Below are 26,110 nucleotides of genomic sequence, written 5' to 3'. Positions count from 1 at the left end.
ATGTAGCATCACACTAGTATCGCAGTAGCATCGTAGCATCACACTTCCCAAACTATGTGTGGCAAGGGGAACAGATTGGGGAGCAGGGATTTTTTTTTAATATTTGGATGAAAAAGAACCAAAAGTATGAAAATAATACCTGTGCTGACGGTTATATTTGTTTTATCTCTCACGTAATTTTCCACACTTGCAGGTCTTACAATGGTTAATAGCCATGCACAATGTACCAGCTGGAAATCTCCATCCAGAATATCAAGAAAAGATTAAAGGTACAAACTAAAGATCACAAACAAGTTTTGTAATCAATATTTATCTGAACTTGGAACACGGTCATAATTTAATTGTCTAGTTGACAATAAATCAATGTCACCATTGCTGACACTAGTTTTCTGTATTTTCAACAGCTGTTTGTTGTGCCTTGCGACATCAGACGGAGTTTAAGAAGCAAATCTGGACCACAGTGTACAGTTGGCATTGATGTGAATGAATGATGAACCATGGAGAGTATTCTAATAGAGGAACTATTCTTGTCATGATGGGCGTAGGAAAACAAGGACTTGTTATCATATGGCTTTCCGCATTGTTGCAGTGAAGAGATTCGTAGCTGAATGAATATAAACTATTTTGACAGGCTAGAAGATGATATGTTACACTTGAACACATATCATGAACATGCAATAGTAACAGACTTGACATCTATTTTTTCTCATAAAATACTTCAAAATTTGTAAGTTATGAATGTATGTAAATATTAATATAAATGAAAGATCCATGCATAAAAAAGTTACAAAAAACAACGAGTATAATGAAAAAGAACACTGGAATATTTAGGGAACATCACTCACAACGTGTGAAGCATTTCAGTCCAGGGCAAGGCACCTTTTGATAAAAAAAGGCAGCATTGAAACTCTCTCCAAGCTATAATGAATATTGTCTCATATATCCTCAAGCAGGACAAACTACGGTAGGTTATTGTTAGTCGTGTTTGTTCAAAAAGCATATATAACGTCTGAGGTCCAGAAAACTGCAGCCGAGAACATGGTGACCTGATGTAAAATGTAGGACAGCGACATCAATAGAAACATTAACTCAATGAACTTGCAGACTGCTTGAGATGATTCAAGAGTAGATGATTCCAGAGTAGATTACTCTGTCTCCAGGTCCTGTCTGATCCTACAGAACTTCCTCAGGTCCCAGTGTTTGTAGGGTAACATCCAATGACCATTCATCACGCACAGAACCTTCATCTTGGAACTGTACTGTAAGTCGGGCAGAAGCTGTATTAATCAAACAAGATATCAGATAGTTAAGCAGATGTGTACATACTATATGTATATACTAGTCCTGATTCAACCCTGGTTTAATTCCATGTTAACTCACCATTTGCTTGTCTATCCACCATGTACAGGTCTAAAGCTATATAACTTTTCCATCATACTGGATAGAACATAGGCTTATTAATTACATTGAAATACAGCTGACATTTGTTTATGTTCAAGAGATATTTTATACCTTGGGTGTGATGAGAAAGTACTGAGATGTGTTTTCTCTGCAAGCCGTGCTGACCACAAACTCGAATACCTTTCTTTCGTTGTTTGTGTCCATGCCCTGTGAGGAAAAAAGAAACATACCCAGGTGACGATGTTGTGAATAAAATAGAAGAGATTACATTCTGTGTTGTATAATTATAGACAATAACATGTCATTACAGAAATTTTGTTGTAAATTGTGTTGTAAAAGAAAAGTATCGCCTTTCCACCCTGCTGTAGCCAAATTTATTAGAATTCTAAACATCTCCTTCTTTCCCTCTCAAATCCAAAAAAGTATCCTTGTAAAATTTTAATTTGCACATGCTCTCAAAACTCGAAGTACCTTTCTTAAATGAGAGATTGACCAATGGAGGGACATTCAGTTCTGTGCAACAGTATTGCATCCGCTCTACATAAGAATGTAACAAATGAATGTGTGATATTAGCGTTCCCAGAAAATTATAAATCATCACTTACCTGGTTTATTTCATCAACCACTCTAAATGGACACTTATTCAGTTCCTGTAAGGCCATCAAGTATAGAATCGTTGCTACGCTGCGCTCACCGCCACTCTGGTAGTGAGAGGTCAGTTCTTTTAGTTCATCTGTGTCCCTGAACTTCACACGAATCTTGACTCCATACTTGTCAAAGTCTTCCTGTGAATGTCAAACAGAACCGTCTTTTACATGTTCACAGTAACCTGGCATTCATTCACCTATAATTCACCAATAATTCATATTATTTTCTGTTTCTTCAGTTTCCTGGATTGAGGCCTTACATTTCCACCACTTTCCAAGGCATAAGGAAAACGATTTATTGTACAACTTTTCCCCCCAAAAAAGGGGGGGGGGGGCTTTGCTACAATGCCAGATTCATGCTCCCTCCTATACTACCTAAACACGAGAAGGTGAAGACTACCCCTCACAACTTCTTAAAAAATAGCAAAATGGAAACAGATGGTTTATCTAAATCTCACTGGTGGAAAAATGTGTCCTCATATACGGCTTTGTTTCAAAGATGGCGCCAAAATAACATGACAGATCTATATTTGTGTTGCTAAGGAAGCAAAGGCAATCACCATATTTTCGATTTAACATATTTTGTAAAAGATTTTCATATAGCTTTGAGCCTAACCTTATAAATATCTTGTAGTACTGCAGAGACCAAATCTACAGATTTTCTATAAGACGTTATACGTGCTGCTTAATCTTACCTCGGCTTCATAGTCGAGGGACACCTCCCCAGCACAGTTGAGCTTTGCAAAGAAGGTTGAGAACTTGCTATTTATAGAAGCGAGAAGTTCTTTCAACTGGGTCTGCCAGGAGACCTTGAGACTCTCAATCTCTCTGTGATGTCGTTCCATGTGCTGTTTCTTTTCCCCAACCTTTGTATTTGAAGAAGAAAATATAACTTTGATTCTCTTACATCAGATAATGGGTAAACCAAGTGTTTTTCAAATTCTGATTCTGATATCGGTCTGGGAAGCTGTTATCTTACCACCCCAACAAGGGCGGCGGAAGCACTTTTAATCTGGGGGGGCACCGACATCAAAGGGCACTTTGCAGAAATTCGATTGGACTGATGTAGCCTTATATTTAGTACCCTTTGTAACTCTTATTGTATTATCTTATTTGCGTATACACATCACTCCATCAACGCCACCCCCCCCCCCCCTCAAGGAAAATATGCATACTAGCACTGCAATATCCAATGTGCAAATTGGGAAACAAGGAACAAGTTTTCTTTTGAGACAAAATGAGGTGAAATCATGCTAGTTGCCAATGTAGGAATCTTCCAAATTAGAGTTTTATTTCTTGTTAATATCTTTAAAAAAATTCCATTCGAAATAGCTTTGAAGAAATTCATTAAAAGTCAGGGGCGTAGCCAGGATTTGCAAAGTTGTATGCACGACTATCTGAGCGGAGCGCCACCATCGGTTGGCGCGGAGCGTACAAGAAAATTTTTGGTTTTACAAACCCCTCAGATGGCCGGAAACGGCCCTTCCCGAGTGTTCATTCTGGTTCCCTGGCCTCTTCCTAACTTGAGACACCTCAATTTTTATGTAGAAAAAGGGCACATTTTTAACCTGAGGAAAAGTGGGGGGGCACGTGCCCCCTGTGCCCCCCCGGTTCCGCCGCCCTTGCACCCCAAGCAACCACCTGTGCAAACTGGATAAGGTGATTGCTATCCAATTCACAGTTTTAGCTCATTTTAGATTTTCTTATGATTTGAAAAATCATTCCAGCCGAGAAAACCCTGGATGAAAACCCACCTCTTGCCTTCAAGAGCTTTAACCAATGGCCTCCCAAATGGTAGATTTCAATGTTTCTCATACTTAATGCATTAGACCATAGCACTGTAGTTGGTAGCACTGAAGATTTCAAATACCCAAAGGTTTAAAATAATAGCACAATGTTACACACTCAATTAACCAATCACTGATAACAATTAGTCTTCAAAGTTGTAAGAAAGCTTATAATGGTTTGCATCTGATAAACATTACCATAAGATGTGTACCACAGCTTACATTTTCTATATTAAAGCTACCAGGGATCAAAAATCATCTCATCTCATACAAGATTAGATTTACCACTGACTACATAAGGCCTAGTCATAGAATCTTGAATGATTGAAGACACTAGGAAGTTTGGAACAAAGAAATGTACTTTTTGCAATATTTTTGTTTAAAAATTTACCTCTCTTGTCAGCCGTTCAATCACAACCTTCCGATCTTCATATTCCTTCACTACTCTCTCATCTGTTTCAAAGCAGCAGTCTGCATGGGCTCTTTCTGTGTGGATCAGTGTATCTAACTCCTCCAGGACACTTGGGAAAGCTGTAAAGTACTATCAAATCAATCAAGAGACATTTAGACATGACAACTTCACTGTAAATCATTGCCGGTGTGAGGATCATTAAAAACATTAAGATAGCATTACAACTTCATTGTAAATCATTACCGGTGTGAAGATCATTAAAAAAATTAATAAAGAACCGCAGGTTTAACCATAAACTAACAAACACTTTGGTTCCTATATTTGCTTTTTGTATGTTACGTAACATTTGATGATTGGACGGCATCAAAGGAGATGGTAGCAGGAAATGGTAGCATTCTATTCATACCATCTTTCACCATGGACATATCTTGTGGGAGACATTGATATTCAGTGCTTAAAGGGAGTGAAGACTCGCGCACAAAGAGTTCCGAATGAGGTGTAAGAGAAGTGTTAGACACCACCATTGATCCCAGAAAATACACACACAGCTTGCTACCGTCGGTAATTAGACACTAGTACAAGTCAATACATGCAGCTACAGTAAATACCTACAACACAGTGTAAATAGCAGCGATGGACATCTCAGGTCTAGATAAAAGATAACAAGGTATCACGTTTCATTACTGTCTGCATTTTGTAGCGACAAGAAAAAAACTTCACTTGCAAGCAACGGAAAGTTAACTTTTTCAGAGGGCGGCACGCGGTTTGGGGCGAGTCTTCAATGCCTTTAAGGGGAGGGAGAAGACACCCTAATATGGGAATAACCTTTACACAGTGATACAGCATTAAGTTCTGCTCCTAGCTAAAAATAAGAATCTCAACTACCAGCCATAAGATTGCTTGTACATTATTGCAATTTTTTGAAAATAATGAATACTACCATCCTTTTTTTTAAATACATCCTGCCTTCAAATTGCAGGCACCTTATATATACATATAAATATATATATATATCTATCTCATAGCTGCAAGCGAGTTATCTATCTCATAGCTGCAAGCAAGTTGTTCACCCCTAGTTATCTATCTCATAGCTGCCAGCATGTTGTTCACCCCTAGTTAAATCAAAGCATTCATTCCTTGTCAATATATCTTGTATATATCTCTCCCATTGTACATGAATGACACATCTATGCTTCTCACCTTTTTCAATTCTCCTGAAGGTTCTGGCGCACCTGTTCTCTGTTGGGCGATCCTCAATAGCTGTTTAGCTTCCTCTTTTGTAACCTTGACATGATTATTGAGGGTTTTCAACTCTTCCTGCCAAACAAAAGCAGAAATGATTCATGTATGCTGACTGAATATAATGATGTCCGATACATTCACAAACTTTCACCACCATTACGAGTTCAACCTGGTTAGCCCTCCCTTGGTTTAGACCCTGAGAAAGAAAATGCCGATTTTCCAGGTATCTTGTGATCTGGTATTTTGTGAAGTAACCAAAGCTGTCTTTCTTTCTAAGAGGGTTAACCCGGTTGAACTCATAGTGACCTCTACAATACATATTGCTGTAAAGTAGGTACTACCAGGGTATGGTTTCAACTAGTGCTACAGAACATTTAAAGCAAACTTCTCTAGAAAAACAATATCTGGCACCATATTGTCCCTTTCTTAGAAACATGACCTCTTAGATACTTAATCTTAATTACTCGCTAATCTTACCTCCAGCATCTGCAGATGTGCAGTTGATTCTCTGATTTCGGCTTCCATTGCAGTTTTCTTGTTGACATGGTAAGCATATTTCATAGTCAGTTCAACTTTGGACTTGCACAACTCAGTACATTCCTTTTGAGAAAACAACAAAAATACATCATTTTCAATTTAACTTGCACAGCAGCCAAAGATCCTTCAATCAACTCCTCAGCCTACCCTATTCCTTTAACTGGTCCAATACCGACCTAACATAAACACTTGGTGTATTCATTTAAACAGCCCACATTCCTCCTAAGGTATACATCTTATCACCTGATCTCACCTGTATTAGATTCCTGTAATCTTTGATCATTTGAACTTTTCTGTTCAATATTTGCAATATCTTCTTCTTCACTTTTTTCTCCTCCTCTTCTAGATTCAGGGCAGACTCCTCACTCATCTTGATCCTGATCAATTAAAAATTAGAAATGATGACTTAATTATTAGATGTAAAATACACACATAGTAACTTCCTTTGTATAGGAGTGTTTTGAATAACTTGTACCGAGCATTGTGATATTTCCAGGTTCATACATGTATCTAGGCACATTAGCACCCAACCTCTGGCAGGTTTACCTTAACAGTATTCTGAAAGAAAATGTTGCCACATGCTGCTCAATCACTAACACATTTTTTAATCAAACTTGGTTGGTTTTACTATTTAAAGCAGCATTTTGCGTTTGGTCGCCGTTTTCTACATTTTTGACATGTCCATCAAGTTTTTTACATATATCAATCACAAAACAGCAAACTAAGATATTAGCCAAGTTTTTCCCTGCCAACAACGTTAATTGGCGAGTAATTAAGGATATATGCAGATAATGAGAAGAGTGTCCTGGACAAATTCCACATTTAAAACTAAACGCATACAGTTCCGCCAAACCCACTAGTTTGAATTCAACCAATCAGAGATGCAGGTTTAGTATGAGCTGTTGCTAAAAATAGATTCAAGACTTTGCGTTGGTACAACCAGGGAGTTGTTATGGAACTCCCTTGTACAACTGCCACATAGACTGTACACAAATAAGGCGTGGTGTTGTATTACGTATTGGTCAATGACGTTCATAGTGTATAAATATTCATATTATGGGCGAGGTTTATTGGGATCCCAACGGAAATATCTTGGAGAAAAACAAAGTTGAACATTTTTCGACTTTTATGCCACCATTTGAAGTAAGATTTAAATAGATAAGCTAGTTATGTATGTCGTTATGGCATCGTGGGGTCAGTGAGGTTGAGAAAAATCATAGAAAAGGATGCAAAATGCTGCTTTAAGTATCACCAGGTTTACCAGACACTGTGTGCTACCTGTATGGACAAGCACCTGTCCTTTGAAGGCATCCTCTGACATTCAAAACTAGGCATGGTCTCACACAAAAAGGGCAAGGCAAAAAGACCATGTATAACTTTCTAAAGTATAGCAGGACCAATGAAGAATACTTTATGAAAAAATATAGAATTTACAAACCAGTAATTGTTTAAAGCCCAGTGGTCAATCTACTTACGCGTCATTTTTGGCCTTGATGTTTTGTTGGATGGTTTTACGTCGATCTCTTCTCTGTAGTAATTCCTTTCTACTCTCCTTCAGTTTATTATCTTGAACTCTCAGGTCCTTTTCTCTCTGCATCAGCTCTTGGTATCTCTTCTCACCCTCCTGTAGCTGCACCTCTAACTCCTAGGAGTCAAGCAAAGTTTATGTATTGCCAAGTTGTTAACTGTATCAAAATTTGTGATGAATGAAAAATGAGAAATGAAAACGGCCCCCCCAATGCCTTAGCTGTGTATATTCTCTCACCATCAAATACTCTCGCATGAACAGTGAGAAGAGACAACAGTGAGAGGTGAGTGCTGTGTATCCATGGTTACTTTGTTGCGAAAGGTCTGAGTTTACTTTCATCAACTGCAACAAAGGTCGGTCAGTTTCAACTGTCATGTGACATACATTTTGCTTAAAAACTGTGGTGGATTGGTGCCAATTTGTGTAGTGGGGAATGGTCCATAATTAAGGACACATTAACGCTTGCCTACCACACATTCCTAGGAGAGGTATCTGGCCTAGCCCATTTTGCATATAAGAATAGTGTCTTCACAAGCCATTAACTGTTGAGTCTACTTTGCAATAATTATTTCACCGTTTTCGATAAGAAATGTTTCACAGAGTTGTACATGCCAGTTGTACAGAACTCATACATTCTCATACCAGTGGCTTGAATGAATCCGGTGGAATTCGCAAACGAAATCATGAGAGGCTACTTGAGTTGAGGTGAAGGGTTACAGTGGTTACATTTACTGTTTTTGATTCTCGGTACTCAATGAGTCACTAATAGATTCTAATACAGCAAACAAACAAAAAACACTTTCCTATACATGTCATTAACTAATTTGAATCTTTCCGACAAATTCAAATTGAACATGATACCCCTGCCTGCCTGTCACTCCTAGCGCAGATAGACTTTGTGTGACATTCCACACCTCTGTCTATCTCATTATAACATGTCGACGACTAACCATAAAATAGAAAGACATTCTTACAAAGACCAGTTAAGTCGACCGCAGCTTTTCTTCCATCTTATCTAATGATATTGGTTTTACCTGCTGTCTACCCTCGAGTTCTCGCTTCAGTTTCACGTCTGTGCTAGCACCCAGCAGTTTGGCGTCTGGTACCTGGATACTCTGTGACGATTTGTTCCTGTTGCCGTACCGTGACTGCCTCACTGTATAACAAGTATCGGGGGTGTAAAACTTGGAAAGACCGGACTCATCAATGACCTAAAATAGAGAGCAATTTATCAGAAGAAAATGATTTGAAGAAAAACTGTACACAATTAGAAATAAGGTAACAAAGTAGGATCGTATCACTCACATGGTTGAGTGTATGACTTGCAAGTTTCTTATTCAAGATTCTCCAGTATCTAGCAAACGTGTTACTTTCATCCACAGAATTTTATAAAATCGAGAACAGTGGAGACAGAGGGTATGAGAGGACAGAATTTCCCCATCGTTGCAGTTAGTCTACAAGTTATGATTGTCTCCATTACTAGCTCAAGTTTTCTATGAGAATGACTTCAACAAAGTCATCAATTTTAACTTCGACTCTGTCAGTAGACATTTTTGCACCACACACCCTAATGGGATGTGGACGCATTACTTCCATTGTATCCAAAGTGAGCAGCAGCAGCTCACCTTTTCCACGATCCTTTCAGTGTCCGCACTGCCAACAGGTACGCTGTGGAGTTTATGGTGCTTGCAGAGGTAAGCTAATACAGCGTCAGGTGCATCACAGAGGGCCAAGAGGTAGGAAGTGAAACCCCACATCCTGCAAGAAGAACAACAGCCAAGAGAATAATTTGGAACCATGGTTTTGCTTCTTTAAACCATCTGGTTGAATTTCATTTTAGAAAATTGAAACGAACCCCCATCAAAATCAAATTCACTTGTGGTCGTCTATCAGGTAACTGGTGTATTAATTCCATACGGACCGGATGAAATGTAGTCTTGTTGTTATTACCTTTTGGCCTTGTATTTGCCTTACTTTGTTTTGCACTGAATATGTTCATATCTACAGCCATATAAATTCCAGAATTAGTAAGACATTTAATAAGCAACTTACCTCATCTTATCAATGGGGACTTTTGGCTGAAACTGAACAACTGGAATATTTGGGCTTTTCACTGCATTGATCTTGATTCCCTGACGATCCCTGATCTAAAGGGATAGAAAAGAAAAACAATTTGATTAACAGTTGCGGCACTTTCTTTAGATATTACTAATATTACCTAGAAATATTTCCATTCACATTTTCTTAATTTTATTGAGAGGAATGTATGGCTTTCCTCAAGTGAACTGGATGAGCAGAAATAGCGACTAGAAACAGCATTTAAATTTAACACTGAATATTTGATTCCTGTTGGCAGTTTACAGGCAAGTTACCAAATCCCAGAAACCAAGCTTTTCATCCCATACATTTTAACACTTGTAGGGAGTCAATTTTTTATTAAATTCTAGATATCCACAAGCAAATGAATTCTAGTGACAGGAATAAATGGTAAACTTGTAAAACAACAAAATATCACTAACTGTCCAATGAGTTTCTAGCGTAAAATGCCAAAGCAATATACCACCTACATCATCATTACTAGCCAATCATATTCAAGCATACTACAGCAGACTAAATGAACCATCTAATGGTATGGTAAGTGTTATTATTAATAATCACCAACTAGCCAATCAACTTCAAGCAGACTACAACAGGTGTAATGTACCCACCTAGTTGCTTGGCAACACTAACCATGTCATCATTTATAATGCAATCAGCTAACTTCATACCAATGAGACCAAACCTAATGTACCTGTCTTGTGGCTTGGCAATGTTATCATTAACTGGCCAATCAGCATCCAATATTCCCACATAACCGCTAAATGATGGTAATTGCATCATCTATTATAGACCAATCAGCTTTGGTCACACGACACCATTTATACAGTGTTTACACTTTTACCTCTTTTATGAATAACTCCATGTCATCTGCATTCTCACAAATAAAAGCCAGACAGTCGTTCATGGGAATGACATGCTCAAAAAATTTGGTGAAGTCTGGATCACGAACGTTGATCTGGAAATGAAGCAAATAACCACCACAACAGTTAAACTCTAGTCGGAAATATGACAAATTCAGAACATTATACAGGCATAATCTAATATTTAATCCCTTTTAAGTTATTGCTTCCTCTTAGCCAAACCCCATTTTCCAGAACATGCATTATTTCTTTCATATTGAAAATTGGTTTCATGGCACCAAGGTAATACTTTTCAGTTATAATAACTTCCCAATAATATCCGAAACCAACCCAAGGAATGAACTGACAGATATCAAAGATTGGAAACTGATGCACTGTCATGAAAATAGCTATCAACCCACCCCACCCTAACCCCCTGTTACAAACATTGATTTTTCTTTCAAGAGTTACTTTGATTCCTGATTCCACTACACAGCAAAATACAGATCAAGGGGTTGACCAGTCCACTAACACTTTAGATAAATGAAGAAATATTGATACCTTTGTTAGAACTTAAAAATTGTTAGAAATAAAAATTCCATCATAAATTACTACCACTTTTTTCTAACATTTCTTTTCTTTTTAGACAGGAGCCTTAATTTGATCAATTGCATTATTATATTTTGCATTCATTTTCAATGGATTTGTTTCCTGCTGCTCAAACTTATCGATCAAAAGCATACAGCTTGCTGCTGTGAGACTTACGGTCAGTATGACAGGTTCATGTATAGTCTGTGAGAATTTATCTTGGTTATCTCTGAGCCACATGACAGCGTTGTAGGTGTCCTTGAACTGTTGTCGAATACCTCTCAATCTCTGATCTTTCATGTCGTTGACCGCTTTCAGTCTTCTCTCGACATCTGTAGTAGTAAGAAAGATAAATTAAGACAGGAAAATAATGTTAAATCATATTTAAGAGTGGTAATGATCACAAAACGACAAATGAACCCTTTGGCATTCTATCAAAAATATGTGCAAATCATTTCAAGTTACTGGGTGCAGCATTCCATTACTTAAACTTATATTAAACATATTTAAGTTCTCACCATATGAGTCAAAACACCAAACTGAGTGATATTTAATTATGACCTCTAGAACGTATTTCTGTTTGCCTCTAAAATTTGCAATAAGCTGAAATCATCATAACCAGATAACGACAACATCTTTTCGGACATGATCACTCCCCCTTCTTGTGAGTAAAGGAAAGACTAGGCCATGCAAATTAGCTATGATAGTGTGGTAGGCTCAGGTTAATGGAGTAACTGTCTCTGCAAAGTTAGTCAAGTAACCCACAATAAATCCAGTTACTTAAAAACTTTGATCCAATAGGAAAATGCAGTGATCCTTTGAAGGTTTATCACAGGCAAAGAATTCTATCCAATTTACATCATTTTACACCTTGAACATAAAACACAACAGAAAGCTAAAGAAAGTCTTGCAACCACTTAAGAAAACAATTTTCTTACACTTCTAAAGGGAATCCTTACCGTTTTTTTCTCTTTTCAGCTGCTCACGATTCTGTTTTATCTCCGAACATTCATTCTTCAGCTGGCGATTCTCTTGGATAATCTTTCGATTCTGAGCTGCATTTTTGTCCAGCTGAGGCTGTGATTTGAAAAGAAAGAAGCCAATGTAGAGTTTGGTCAGACTGTGCTATGACTTTAAAATCTAGATGAAATGTGACTGAAGAAAGAGAAATTGAAAAAAAAATGGAGGATACCTTCTATTTCTAGGAGAGAATATGTATATATTTTCGCGAAGGAATAATACTCTTCGGTGATGGTAACAGGACCTATACCTTGCTCTCAGTCGGAGCTGGTTGTATTTTTTACGACTTATTGTCTTGTACAGAACAGGGACTTGGAGCGACCTTGTAGGCTTGATGGTCAATTTTACCTGCCACGTTGGTATTACTCAAAATAAGATGGTTTTTGCCCTGTTTCACTCAATTCTATCAGATTTTGCAGCCAAGCACTTCTACATGCAAGTACACAAAAATCCAATATTTTCAATTTTGTTAATTTCACCTTGTTTGAAAAGAATCTTTAACGAAACAGCAACGGTGAACCTTTGTCACCCCTATTAATTTCCATTAAATCTTACTTTTCTGTTTATTACCAACAGGCATATACTTTATAAGATAAAACTGCAAAACGATGCTACCAAACCTAAAAACACCTATAGATCGTTAACTCATTAAGAATGATGAGTATTACCTTTAGGTCTTCATCTGGTGGCATGTCATCCAGCTCTCGTTGCCAGCCGTCGATCAACTGCTTCCAATTCTGGACTCTGGTGACGAAATAAATCAAAACTAACAAATTGAATGATGAAAACACCGGAACGCTTTATCCATTATCCCATCGCAGAATGTTATGCAAACTAGCCAGATTGCTATACAAGAGGAAAGATGTATAGCAGTTTCGTACCTGAAAATTAGTATTTTACACAAGATATTTTACATGTAACAAAACCCTGAAATAATTATAATCAGGAATTGAGCTATATTGATCCAAAAAACAAAACTTTGTCTGTCAATGTCGTTCAAGGTTATCACAGAGAGGAGACCTGATGATATTGATAAGTCGGCTATATACATTCTATAGGATGTAAATTTAAACATTTTATTTTTCATTCTTCTTTCTATCTTTGTTTCTGTTATAAAAACCCAAAAGCTTAATATTTTTCACATACAAACCAAGAGCACTTAGAGTAGAAGGATAAGGCAATAAAATAGACTTCAACTGCAATGTCACAAAAAATATGTGTGATCTTTTGAATGTTTCTCGCCATTTTACAAGAAGCAAAATCAGTCTAGCTTAGACCTACCACACTCTTATTGCACTTTGTTAGCAAGCCTAGGCTACTTTGCATGTATGAATCAGGGCTAACGTCACTATGATCAATCATTGCTGAGGCAAAGTATCACTGGGATGCACCTCTTTGAATTTAAGAAGTGACTTGCATGATCCTATGAGAAGTACATGTTGCAGTTGCACCTGAAGGCAAAGCTTTTCAAATTTTAAGTTCTGGATCACACTATAGAACCATTTTCCCCAAATAATTATGTTTCTAAATTGAAATTGAAATGCAAAGAGATTTTCTACTCAGAAACAGGGATCTACATATTATGTGTAGGGCTATCATATGTCCGTGGCATGATTGGCTTAATAAGATCACAGTGATTTAAATCGCGATTGAACTCAAGTGATTGTTTTTTTTAAATCACTGATTTAAATCACTTTTTTATCCTTCATGTTTTTAACTTTTTATTCAATTTTTTGTGTGATTTTACTACTGTAAGAAACTACTGTGAGTCTGCTTCTGTAGTTTGATATTTAGTTAGCATATAAGCACATGTAAAGTTGTATCATTAATCAGTGTGCAGAATCAGTTAGTCATCTTATACTAGTTTCAAGGGTGTTTCCAACTTAAGTTATAAAATAAAAACAAAGCTTAATTATGTGTTTGTCTTAAATTTTTAGAATACTGTAAGACCCGGAGTTAGTGTGGGGATCTACCCCAGAGATTAAAGCATAAAGAACATTTATAAAACCATTGTCAACGTAACCACTAAAATGTAAACACTGAAATGCAAACTTGAAGGTGTACTGTACAGTCAATAGACTTCAAAGAGTAATTGTCTTTCTTCAAGTTCAATGCTTTAGATAAGAACACAAGCTGAGCAGTTTTATGAGTTCCAATGCGGTTTTTCAGCTTAGAGTGGACCAGACCATATGGTGGTTCAATTTTCTGCAGAATAGCCTGTACCTATATGTACACTGTTAGAGATGCAGGTGTACACATGTGCACAGTGAGGTCAATATCTATCTTGTATATCAAGATTCAATTTAAAGAAAAACAGGAAGTCAAGCAGACATCCTATTGTTATGTAAATAGTTCATTCTGTTTTTTAACAAGATAGTGAAAATAGTATTCAAGAAGAATAATGTACTTGTTGTATACTCTAGAACATCTAGTGGGTTGGCTACATATATTTAAACAAAAGTGTAATAAAATATGGAAAATATTTTCTCTTTCTCCAAATTGCATAATGCATCCTGTAGGCTCATACTATTCATGGTAGTAATTTAGAGACTGCCTCAAAAATCAAGTTACCTTGACATTTGCATTCATCAAAGACATGTGTATTAAAATGATATTAAAATGGAAATACAGGCAAGTTAGTTTGCTGGAAGGACGATACATTTTGGTGAAAATCCCTATGACTGTGCTTGGGACATATGGTAACCCTAATGTTGTGTGAGGCAAGCTACGAATACAAGGTTTTACAAGTTTGACTTCTGTTGACCTCAAAGTACCTTTAACTTCAACAAGATATATTTGGGTGTTTGTTTTGATGAATTGGGTTTACAATTACAAGTCAAGGTCTCACACAGACACAATTGCTATCAAAAACATGCTATCATTATTGCATAAGATCTCTTTTGGTCCTTAGAAAGAATCAAAACATTTGCTGGAGGTATAGTGATTTCCAAAATCTGATGAGCAATGGAAATATATTCAGAAGCATCCTAGCATGACTCACTTTCTTTTCCTCTTGACCTCTTGTTGTTTCTGTTCCTTTAGGTCATCTTGTACTTCCTGTAGTTCTCCGTTCAAATCGTTCAGCTTTTCATGCTTCCCTGTGGCTTTGTTGGCAACCTGTCTACACTGATTGGTCTGTAACAAAGTAGAGATACATATTGAGGCTAAAATAAATGTTAAATATTGACCATCAGTAATCATTAACTACTCTGTCAAAACAGTTCTATGGCAGATTCTTGACAACCTGGAAGTAAAAGAGTCTTGAAATAATCATGAATGAAACTCACCAGAAGTCTCATCTTCCCATCCATTTCAGTGATGTTCTCCTCCAGGGCTTTTCGTTTTCCTTCTAAAGGGTTGCTCTGGGAGCGAGCTTGCTTGACTTGACCGTCTAGTTCCGCTTTCTTGGTCTTTGTCTCGATATAAAGTATGCGTTTGATATCGTATTCCTGTGGAAAGGATCGAGTATCTTACTTAATAAATTCTAATTAAAAGATTCATGCTTGATGCTCGTTGATTCAGCTACTCATTTACATTGCATAAAGCAAGCACACCTTTATAATGGGGGTTTGTGTCCATAGTAATGCCTGCTCCTCCAGTGGACTTCACTGTTTGCCAATATCTGAAGAAAAGGTGCTTTCAATTTTCTGCCAGTAGACACAGATGATGAGTTTGGTAACAATCGTCAGTCAGAAAATCAGAATGGGTTTCATACCTAATATATGTTCAGTCTTACTACATATTTTCAGCTAATAATAATGAGCTACTCCCACAAGCCTGTACAGCAGCCGATGTGGGATGTAGTTCAATAAAATTGCTACGAGAAATTGATGCTAGCATGAAGATTTATTTTTGGTGAAATTCTAGGCTTGTCCACACGACCTCCTTCCCCGGCTTTTCTACCCCCTCAAATTTCAAACGTGATGACAGAGATATTAATTTTGCTCACCAACCAAAATTTCTGGTAGTGTGTTTGAAATTGAATTATATCATCAAATGGGTACAAAATCACCTCAGTAAGTATGAATGAGCACAATGTCAGTCTAAAAATGGGGGATTTAAAAGGAAAGTTTACCGGTTTTTAGAATGGCACTTTCTAACATCAGACAGAGAGGGGCATTGTTACTAAAAGAGGACTCACCACCCACGCCTTTTTCTTCTCCAAGATTTCAATCTTGTTTAGATGCTGCTGACGTTGTTTGAATCGTTTCACATCCGCCTCCAGCCGACCGTTCCTCTGTGCTTCAATCTTCAAGTTATCCTCCGTCTCCCTTAGGCTTCTCTCTAACCGTTTCTCTTCGTTCCGGCAAGTTTTAAGTCTCTGATGGTTCTCGTAGAGTTCTGGTTGCCCAACCTAAACAACAATGATAGATATACCAAAGTTTTGAAATAGATGTTGGTTAATCCTTTGGTCTTGATTAGGACATCAAGAAATAAATATACTTCATGTTCGATTAGTCCGTGAATATTTCAAGGAAGGCCTTACAAATAGTCTTTCACTCACAATAGATTTGAAAATGTACATAACAGGAAATACTTTATCCAGTATTGCATAGCGAAATGCTGTGTAGAATGGTCAAATTGCTAAACAAGTACAAAGGTGTACAGCATGTTCCTGTACACAGGAATCATAGTGTCTTTAGTACCTGCACTGTAAATAATTGTGAACCTCTCCAACAAAGTCACCTCTCAGTTAATATCATATGCGATCCCTCCCTTACATAACAGCACCGATTTAATGGACAATTTTTGATGACCTTTTAATTTGCAATTATTAAATAGTGATTGTTGATCAATCTGAGCTTGGTATCTACTATGTATCCTCACATCTACTATCTATCATCAAATCTACCATCTATCCTCGCATCTACTATCTATCCTCACATCTACTATCTATCCTCACGTCTACTATCTATCCTCACATCTACTATCTATCCATACATCTACTATCCTCACATCTACTATCGATCCTCACATCTCATATCCTCACATCTACTATCCACACATCTACTATATACTATCCGCACATCTACTATCTATCCTCATATCTACTATCCTCACATTTACTATCCTCACATCTACTATCTATCCTCACATCTACTATCCTCACATCTACTATCTACTATCCACACATCTACTACATACTATCCGCACATCTACTATCCTCACATTTACTATCCTCACATCTACTATCTATCCTCACATCTACTATCCTCACATCTACTATCTACTATCCTCACATCTACTATCTATCCTCACATCTACTATCTATCCTCACATCTACTATCTACTATCCTCACACAGAGAAAAACAACAAACATGACTTTACTTCTATATCCTAATTATCAGAGTTATGATCAGCATTGAAGCAGCTTTTTTATATTTTTACCAAGCCCACTGACCGTTATTCACTCAAAATGCAACTGCTCTTAATGTAAAATTGATCGAACTCAATTTGCTTGGTTCACTAACTGAATGCTTATTAGTATTAGTATGTAATGACACTATGCAATTTTAACAACTTTGTCACCCATATACTATCCCATAGTGATATCACTCAAGTACACAATGTACACAAGTAATATCACTCAAGTACACAATGGCATCTTCAGCATTTCTTTAGAGGGCACTGTCATCTCGGTCCTAACATTGCCATAGATACGGCTCTGGGTTCTAATGGGCATGATCTATCCCATTTACAGATCTCCATAGATTTTGTATAGCACTGTAACATATGTCACTCTATGTACTAGTTGTGAAAGCATGTTTAAAAAGATCTAGTCTTTCCATAATTTCAAGACGTATAGCAAGTATAAGTCCAGTACATTCCATTTTGAAGACTTGAATACAATGATGCTCAAAGCTTAAACTCAGTTTAGGGAAAGTGAACGAATATACCTCCAAAGCAGCCTTCTGATTGGTTGACAACCAGACAAGTTGCAAAACAAACAGTGGGCAACGTTTTCTTGATAAAATGTGCTAGTTATGATTGGTAGAAACCACATGTTAGCTCAAATATGTCAAGCTATGTAAGGTAGGGAAAGTGCAAGAAATTTGCCCAGAAGTGTCCATCAGAGATTTCTCAAAGGAATTCTCAATGATTTCAGAGACTGCAGCTTGTTAAGTTTTGTGGATCTAGAAAGGACAGATATAGCAGCACCCTCTTTTGATTTAGAGCCTGGCTTTTACAAATGATTCTTGGGCATAAGACTATACAAGAAGTCCTACAAGTTGAAAACTTACAGCTTTCTCTGTGTTTTCTAGCAATTCCACTTTAGTCATCTTGGCAAATTCTACAACCATGTCCTGAAAGAAGAACAAAGAAACTGTTAATGGAGACCTGGCTTAAATATAGATCAATGTTACTGATATCGCTTTACCAAATATGCAAAAATTGCATTATGGTTTCGATGATGTAAATAGATACATCTCACAAAAACAAATTCTATGCCTGTGTTAGGAGAAACCTAGGGCAGAAAAAAAGAAGATCCTCCTGAGTTGGTATGATCAACAAACCTGTGGCAAGAATTGGCATAAGTTGTTGATTTGGATGTTGAGCCCTGTGACCATTTCTTTGACTTTCTGCGGTCCTGATTGTCTACCGTTGAGGGTGAACACCGATTTATTGTCTTTTCGATAAATTTCTCTCCGGATGGTGAAATTTTGACCGCTTGGGTTGAACAGCTCAATTTCCAGGGTGGCTTTATTGGTTCCATGTTTGACGTACTCACCGACCTGTGCAGATATAATACGAAAACTCAACACTCGAAAGGAGTTATTACAAGAGAAAGGGCAACCAAGCTTAGTGAGTCAATGCCATAATTTATTTGAGAACATTTAAGCCGGAGTTAGTTAGCTTGTCACATATTTGACCATTGCTTACTTCGAAAATCAGCATGGTTCTTGCAATAACGTGGACCTACAGATCAAGCTTAATGTTGTCATGTTTGACATGAGTTACATTTTCAGACTTTGATGATTGACCCCTGTTGACCTCCAATGAAGTTTTGCATATGGTGTCATGGCATTCATAAGGTTTCCAGACTGAGCTTTGTCAACCAGAAATGACCTTGATGTTCCCTCAGAAAGAAATACCCAGCTTCTTATACTACTAAGATGGGATCCACATAGTATGAAATTAATCCAAGCTTTTGGAGTTGTGTCTACAAACAATGGCATCACTTACACACACATACACAAGCAAAGATTCTCTTTGCCTTCGGTTAGAAATAACCAAGCTCAGGGCTGGAAATACATGTGGGAGGGGAGGGGGGGGGGAAGACTTCAAGGCTTTTAATACAGTATTTGGTATACTCCAGGAGTGAAGTTGGGATATAGTTCTTCAGTTAAGTAGCAGCGCATGTAGAACAGGTGGTTGGTGACACAATTTCAACCCAAATTTTCTCACTTGTGCAAGGAAGAATGTTTTTAGTTGTTATTGGAATGCAAAGATGTATGGCAGTTTTTCTACAAAGGTAGGGATGCACCGGATCCAAATTTTTGGATCCGGCCGGAACCGGATTTTGCCGGATAGTACATGAAATCCGGCTGGATTTTATCCGGCCGGAACCGGATTTTTTCATTACACAAAATAAAATCATTAATAAGAAGTAGAAGTATGAAACAAGGAGCAAATCTTAGGTGAGGTATACGCATATTATAAAGAAGGTGAAATTAAGACCCCATTTATGAGATTAAATATGATTTGAAGTGGTGTAATCTACATTCTTTAATAAAATAACTACAATATAATTGTTGACAAGCTTGATACAGTATGTAAATTTGTTTGCTGGAAAAATACTGCATTCTACCTACAGTATGAAGTTTGTTTTAAAATGGGAAGCTACATTTCACAAATCTCATACTTTATACTGAATAAAAAGATTATTTAATTGTTGTAATAACACTACTATCTGGATTTAGAATTGTCTTGTATTATTCATTATTTGGTAACAAATTTTTAAACTGCAATATTATCTGTAAAAAAAAAAAAAGCATTGCATCTTTCCAGAAGTGGAAGAAACTTCTCATCTATCTTTTATCTACCCTTTAAAATGGAATTGAATGTTCATTAGAACACTTAATGATTTAGGTTTTTCATGAACTTTTAGGAACTTTCATGGTGACAAGAGATACCTCTTTTTGTGAGAAAATTAGATACTGTTTTTTCTGTGACTGGCACACCATTTGGTGGAAACTCTTCTAGTCCATTGCTTCATCTATTTATAAAAGTGCCAAGATTATAATTTGCATATTGCCATGACCACAAACAATGAGTAACAATTGACAGCTTTCTAGACAGGAAATGGACTGTACAGGTAGTGGTCCACAAAAACATCCATTGTTTTGACTTCTTAAGGTCCTAATGCACATGTTTGGATTTTGGACATTTCATTTCGTGCAAGTGTATCTCTCTGACCATATAAGAGATTGTTTCACACATAAAAATTCAGAGAAAACATGAATGCCAACAATAATAGGAAAGTAAAGATTCAATGGAACAGTATTTTGATGATAAGTATATGAAAGGCCTAATTTAACTGCACAATATTAAACTGATGAAGGCTGTAAGAAATGATTTCACTGCAAACTGTATTTGTTGTATATAGCTTCATATTATTACAGTAGTTGTATTATTTTGGTTGATCTTTAGAAACAGTGGGTCAGACCATTGAGAAAATTAAATTAAACATGTTAAACCTAATTTTTCCTTACTTTGAATGTTTTTATTAATTTTTGGAAATAGTTTACATTGATTTAAGTTAATACCAACACCTTTTTAAGGAATGATTCAGGCCAGATTTTGAAAAAGATCCGGCCAGATTTTGAAAAAGATCCGGCCGGATTTTGAAAAATATCCGGCCGGAACCGGATAATTTCTCACTATCCGGCCGGGTAATCCGGCCGGACCGGATATCCGGTGCATCCCTATAAAAAAGGAACAATCTGGATTTTGTAAGGGAACATTCAAAGCCTTCTTCTAAACTGCAATATGAAATTCAAATGATAACTTTTAACTTTTAATAGATGGTACATTGACAGCATGGTTTGACCTTTCCTTCTGGCAACTGAGACTAACATCATTTAACTCAATATTCATCAAGCTAAGTACAAGGGAAAGAAGTTCGATACTTCCTAGAATAAATAATTCCGACCGTTGGTTAACTTTTACCCACAAACATTTCTGTAACAATGTATGGTATTGCATTCACATACCAAACACAAAAGTTTTCATATATGGTTGTCGCTAACTAGGATTTAAAAATTTCCAACATTCAGAAATAATATGACTACAAAACAAGGACGCTGTTTCAATCAAATAAAGTCCTCTGGAACTGATTCTGATATATCACTTACCTCCTTCCCTCTTCCTAATAAACTAGTGCTACCAGCAAGTCCGAGACAAAGAGCACAAACTATACTTGACTTCCCCGTGCCATTGGGGCCAACAATCATGTTGAGATGAGGTCCTGGAAGAACTTCACATTCATCATATGTGCTGAGAAGCAAGGAAAGGCAAATAGCTTTAGTTACTGCTAAATAGATTTATAAGATTTTTAAAGTGTTGAGTATATTTCAGGTAATTATATTTAATTTACTTAATCAGTTGAAGAGTTTATTTCAAGATAAATGTGGGATTGTTTTAAGTTGCCCAAGTTTGTCATGTGCATTGCCCATCACTCAGAGAGCATGTCTTAACTTGGATGGAACTATTTTAGGGCCAAAAAATGAGGAAATTTTCAAATCACAAGACTTTCTTTAAAAGTTCACACAACACTACTTACAATGCTAGCTGTGATTTAGTGCTATTGTCAAAAGCCTAGGCAATATCATTCACCTCCCCAACCTACCTTCCTGATAATTATGACCACGGATTTCACTTTCATCAAGTGATATTTGATTTGAAATGTAGTTACGTCAAACTTAAATTCATTAAGCTATATCTGCATTTATATACACTTTTTCAACTTTTTTTACGCTTATTTATAAGATATGACCAAACCATAGGCTTCAACCAAAACACTTTTTGCTAAAAATGCTATTAACCTGATTGTCCGAGGGCAAATAAGGAAGGGCACTCGTACAGGTCTATTTAACTGATCCTTGAGTACATAAGTAGCCTAATTAGAGCATATTTAGGCCTAGTAATACATCTTTTGGGAAAGGAGCAGTGCAGTAGATCACAATCAGACGGTGGTAAGCAGTCACAGTTTAAAAAAAAAAGCAAATGGACTCACACAAAGTTTTGCATTTTCATTCTGACAACTGAACCTCTTACGAAGTCACTCCTGTTAGCATTTCGAGTAGTTCCATTTTCAAGTTGGCTTTTGCTCGACCGAGTATCCAGCAGCTTCTGTGCAAGTTCTGCCTTCTTATTCTTATTAGCTGCCCTGCCTGACATCTTGACTAAAGATCCAATCAGCCCAAGTTAGCACTATGCCAGTATCACTAACTACTACTAGGCTAGTACTTACTAGTATTAATCCTAACAGCCATAATTTAGGCCAGGGTGTAACAAGTTTTTTTTAGCATAGGTTATCAACAGTACCAGACCTATCTCGCCTAGGTGGTAGGCAAACTGGCTAGTAAGTAAGACAGTAATCACGTATAGGCGAGAGTTGGTCACAGTTGGTATAAACACGTCAGTTACCGTAAAGCCAGGCCTAGGCTAAGGTGGCAGTCGTTAGGCTGACAGTTTTTAGTTCTTATTGAATATCGGAAACATGCGACATTCTTAATCTTAGTAAGAAAGGCTTGAAGTTCGAACAACAAAATTACTGATGTTTTAAGTTGAAGTTAACTTATTTGTCATGTAGACTCTTTAGCAATGATGTCACTAGATCTAATGCATTTGGTTTCCCGCTATACGAATTCGCGAAAGTGCTCTCCATAAATGTCCTTTACGTGACGAAGAATTGACCAATCAGAGAAAGAGACATAGGGTCAGCTAAGGAGCAGAACACATTTCTGTGGACCAGAAGCGTATTGCGCTGGTAGGGACAGCCGCTTATGGTAATAGTAATACCGCGGTCGCAATATTTACAACCGTTTTTCAAAGACAGTACCAGGATCATCACTCTGTGGGTGGGGGAGAGCATTGCCGGATTTAGACCTTGTGGGAGCCCGTGGCACTTCAGGTTCGAACAAGTGGGCCCCTTATACACAGAAATTGAAATACACGGCCAATTACCAAATCTCAAATTCACTTGCATGTAGGCCTAATTGGAACTGACAAGTGATTTACATAGAAATTAGGTTTAATGAGTTATACATCTGAAGTAAATACACGTATACATTTAAATACATGCCAGCAAAACTCTTTTAAATTTGTAGGTAAGACAAATTTCTAATTAAAAAAATAATAATAAAAGAAACTATTTTTTTAATTATTATATATTTGTAGCCTATAAGGGTCCGCTGGCAGGGGGCAATATCTCCCTTTGCCACCTATAAATCTGGCACTGTGGAGAGACGACTTACTGAATGACCTAGCTTCCAAAACTTGATTTAGTCACACATCTGAGAAGCATACTTTCATAGTAATACTTTCTTTCCATTCTTGTCAATACAATTGCTCGTCCAATTCCGTACGTGGCGGACTCATAAGTCAGTCTACATCTATACCAATGTGGTCTAAAATCAGCAAAAATGTTTAATCCCCTCCCCCATCCCACCTCGTAATATGTTGCTAAAATGAAGGGGTACATTTATTGCCCCCCCCCCTCCTTTTTTTTACTGCGCTTCCGTGCTGCACTCTAAGCCAATAACATCCTACCCCATCCCGTTAGAAATATCGTTCTACGCCTCTGCCATTAATATCATCATACACTCGGGTTTGCACTCCGTTGTATAGTCCATCTTAAATCACACCGGATACGAGAGACTTGATCCCCTATATATTTTTATTTTTACTCTTCTTTATCATTTGCAAATCTCCCCCTTTATTATAAAAAAAAGGAAACGACAAACGAAACGGATTTAACCCTTTCATGTCATTTTATTCTTAGCTGATTGCTGTACTGCTCAAAATAAAGCGGGTGGCCTATTGATAATTAAAAAACATCACCTCGGTAAATATGTTTACAGATATACCAAATGGCTTATCAATGATGCTTCCAGATAGGACTTGTTAGAAAGGTGAGTGTGATTTCAGCACGTTGTGACACTAATATCGCATTTCAACATTTTTGGGATCAGACCTTACTCAATGCTTCCAAATTTTAAGCACCGAAGTGACATTCACGGGAGTCTACACGATAGACCATAAATAAGACTAAAATCAAAATAAACCTAAGGCGGGCGAAATGTGCATAAAGTCCTGTTGTTCATCTGTTTTATTCTGTTTCGTGTACATATCCCATACTTACTGACGCATTTGATGTTTCGTTTAAGGTAGCCGATTGAAAGTAGATGAATGCGAGGAGAGGGGCAGGGGGTGGGGATGGGGTGCAACATATTAAACCAGAGTCCAATAAAAATTGAAAAGAAAACTCCTTGTTTAACGGTAGTGCCGTTTGAGCTGTTTTAATGATGCAATGTTACACTCTACAGACCATCTAAACAAATAAAGGTAAAATCCAATAACCAATATGACACAGAACAAATACATAGTACTGACACTAGGTGCTTGTCATAATTACGTCATCCTAAATGGTATAAATAGTATTAATATTCATCCAAACTGGTCCTTATTTACTTGTAGCTTTCGTACGGTCCATATACGGTCGACTGCATCAACATTATAGGCATACGGGTACATATTAACCACTATCGTATAAATTGATGTCAATTTTAAATATCAGACAGGACAGACTTCGACTTCCTTGCCAGGCGTTTTAGTTTCCTTTCATTTTTCCCCTTTCCAGTAACATGCACGGGAAGCTATTTCAACATTTAAAACCATATAGCCATATATACCTAGTAAATGATATTGATATCATTTGTAAAAATAAAAAAAAATAAAAAAATCTGTACTGAAATATCTTCACTTGGCAAAATACAAAGACAATCACCTTCAAACAATTCGAAACACATGAAGATTAGAAACTATAGCAGCAGATAAAAATAAGAGAGAAAAAGTCAAAGAAGTAAATAATGGCGTACAATGATCGCCCGGTTGGCAATACATGATGGAAAAAAGAAGTGAGAAAAAAATCAAGTCCATATTGTGGTTTTATTTTTCCTATATCAACCCTCATTTTGGACGTACTCTATAGATTTAATTGGTTGTGCGAAAACATCTCCTAGGGTCGATACAGGACTACAACGCCTCTGTGATAACCTGAAAATTTCCTCAGAAAGTTTCATTGGCATAAAGAATTTTAATTTATATTGTTGGATGAAAAATATTTTTATTTTTATTTGTTTTATATATTTTTTTTTGTGTGTTTTTGTTTTGAGAAATAACTAATGTGTAGGTCGCAGTACATAAATATACATTTCAATATAAATACTATTATATGTGCATGTCTTTTATAACATTACTGCTGTTAGGTATCTTTTCATTTGATGGCGTATGTGTGACGTCATCAACTGATACAGCCCTATTCTTTGTTCCAGAAAACAAACCGTGATATGAAACACGATAAAGTACACATTGTTATCCTCAACTTGACATAAGTGTATAGGAAGCTTGGGTCCTATACAGAATAATATATACAAGTAAACTGTTAGCACGTTTGTTTGTTTGTTGTTTTTTCTTTTCTTTTTTTTTTTTTTGCTTCTGTATTCAAAGAGAAAAGGTGAGAGAGAGAAAGAGAAAAGGCAATTGATGTAAGACTTGCAAATTAATTAGGAATGGTTGATTTACTATGGCAAAAACTTATCAGGTACGACTCGAAGAAAGAAACATTTATTTAACAGAGATTAAATACGGTACTTGAACAAAACTCTTTTAACACTAAGAACGTGTAAACTGCATATTACACCCTAGAGAGTATTGTATACGATGTGTAAGTCAATGAGAACAATATGATCATTAATTTAAATCAAAAAGAACAAAAATTAAG

General features: G+C 36.8%; 2 protein-coding genes across 2 annotated transcripts in view; one reads left to right on the top strand and one right to left on the bottom strand.

Annotated features, from left to right (window-relative positions):
* Positions 1 to 543, top strand: part of LOC139978993 (focadhesin-like) — a 32,636-nt gene extending 32,093 nt beyond the window's left edge. Inside the window, exons 33-34 of the mRNA XM_071989632.1 lie at positions 194 to 269; positions 405 to 543. Coding sequence (XP_071845733.1) covers positions 194 to 269; positions 405 to 478 — 150 coding nt within the window. The 3' untranslated portion in view covers positions 479 to 543. The remainder of the gene's footprint in view (positions 1 to 193; positions 270 to 404) is intronic.
* Positions 124 to 22,992, bottom strand: LOC139978995 (structural maintenance of chromosomes protein 5-like). The gene is made up of 23 exons (XM_071989635.1): positions 22,340 to 22,992; positions 21,459 to 21,600; positions 18,618 to 18,836; positions 18,345 to 18,407; positions 16,243 to 16,455; positions 15,389 to 15,550; positions 15,103 to 15,236; positions 12,770 to 12,845; positions 12,041 to 12,158; positions 11,259 to 11,413; positions 10,496 to 10,609; positions 9,607 to 9,701; positions 9,180 to 9,312; positions 8,589 to 8,765; positions 7,502 to 7,671; positions 6,280 to 6,403; positions 5,967 to 6,089; positions 5,448 to 5,564; positions 4,227 to 4,376; positions 2,744 to 2,914; positions 2,007 to 2,186; positions 1,513 to 1,608; positions 124 to 1,277 (listed from the first exon to the last, which is right to left on the bottom strand). The coding sequence occupies exons 1-23, from the start codon at positions 22,501 to 22,503 to the stop codon at positions 1,146 to 1,148; spliced, it is 3,228 nt and encodes a 1,075-aa protein (XP_071845736.1). The 5' UTR covers positions 22,504 to 22,992; the 3' UTR covers positions 124 to 1,145.
* Positions 22,993 to 26,110: the final 3,118 nt, after the last annotated feature.

Source organism: Apostichopus japonicus, chromosome 13, assembly GCF_037975245.1.
Source record: "Apostichopus japonicus isolate 1M-3 chromosome 13, ASM3797524v1, whole genome shotgun sequence".
In the NCBI taxonomy this organism is placed as follows: Eukaryota; Metazoa; Echinodermata; class Holothuroidea; order Aspidochirotida; family Stichopodidae; genus Apostichopus; species Apostichopus japonicus.
Note: the sequence above shows the minus strand (reverse complement) of the source record. Positions and strands in the feature narration are given on the sequence as shown.

Coding starts and splice junctions, on each gene's coding strand:
- LOC139978995 (XM_071989635.1), bottom strand. CDS start 22,503: ATGTCAGGCAGGGCAGCTAATAAGAATAAGAAGGCAGAACTTGCACAG. Junction 11,414..12,040: donor GCTGAAAAGAGAAAAAAACG/GTAAGGATTCCC, acceptor TTACTACTACAG/ATGTCGAGAGAAGACTGAAA. Junction 4,377..5,447: donor CTTCAGGAGAATTGAAAAAG/GTGAGAAGCATA, acceptor TTGATTTGATAG/TACTTTACAGCTTTCCCAAG.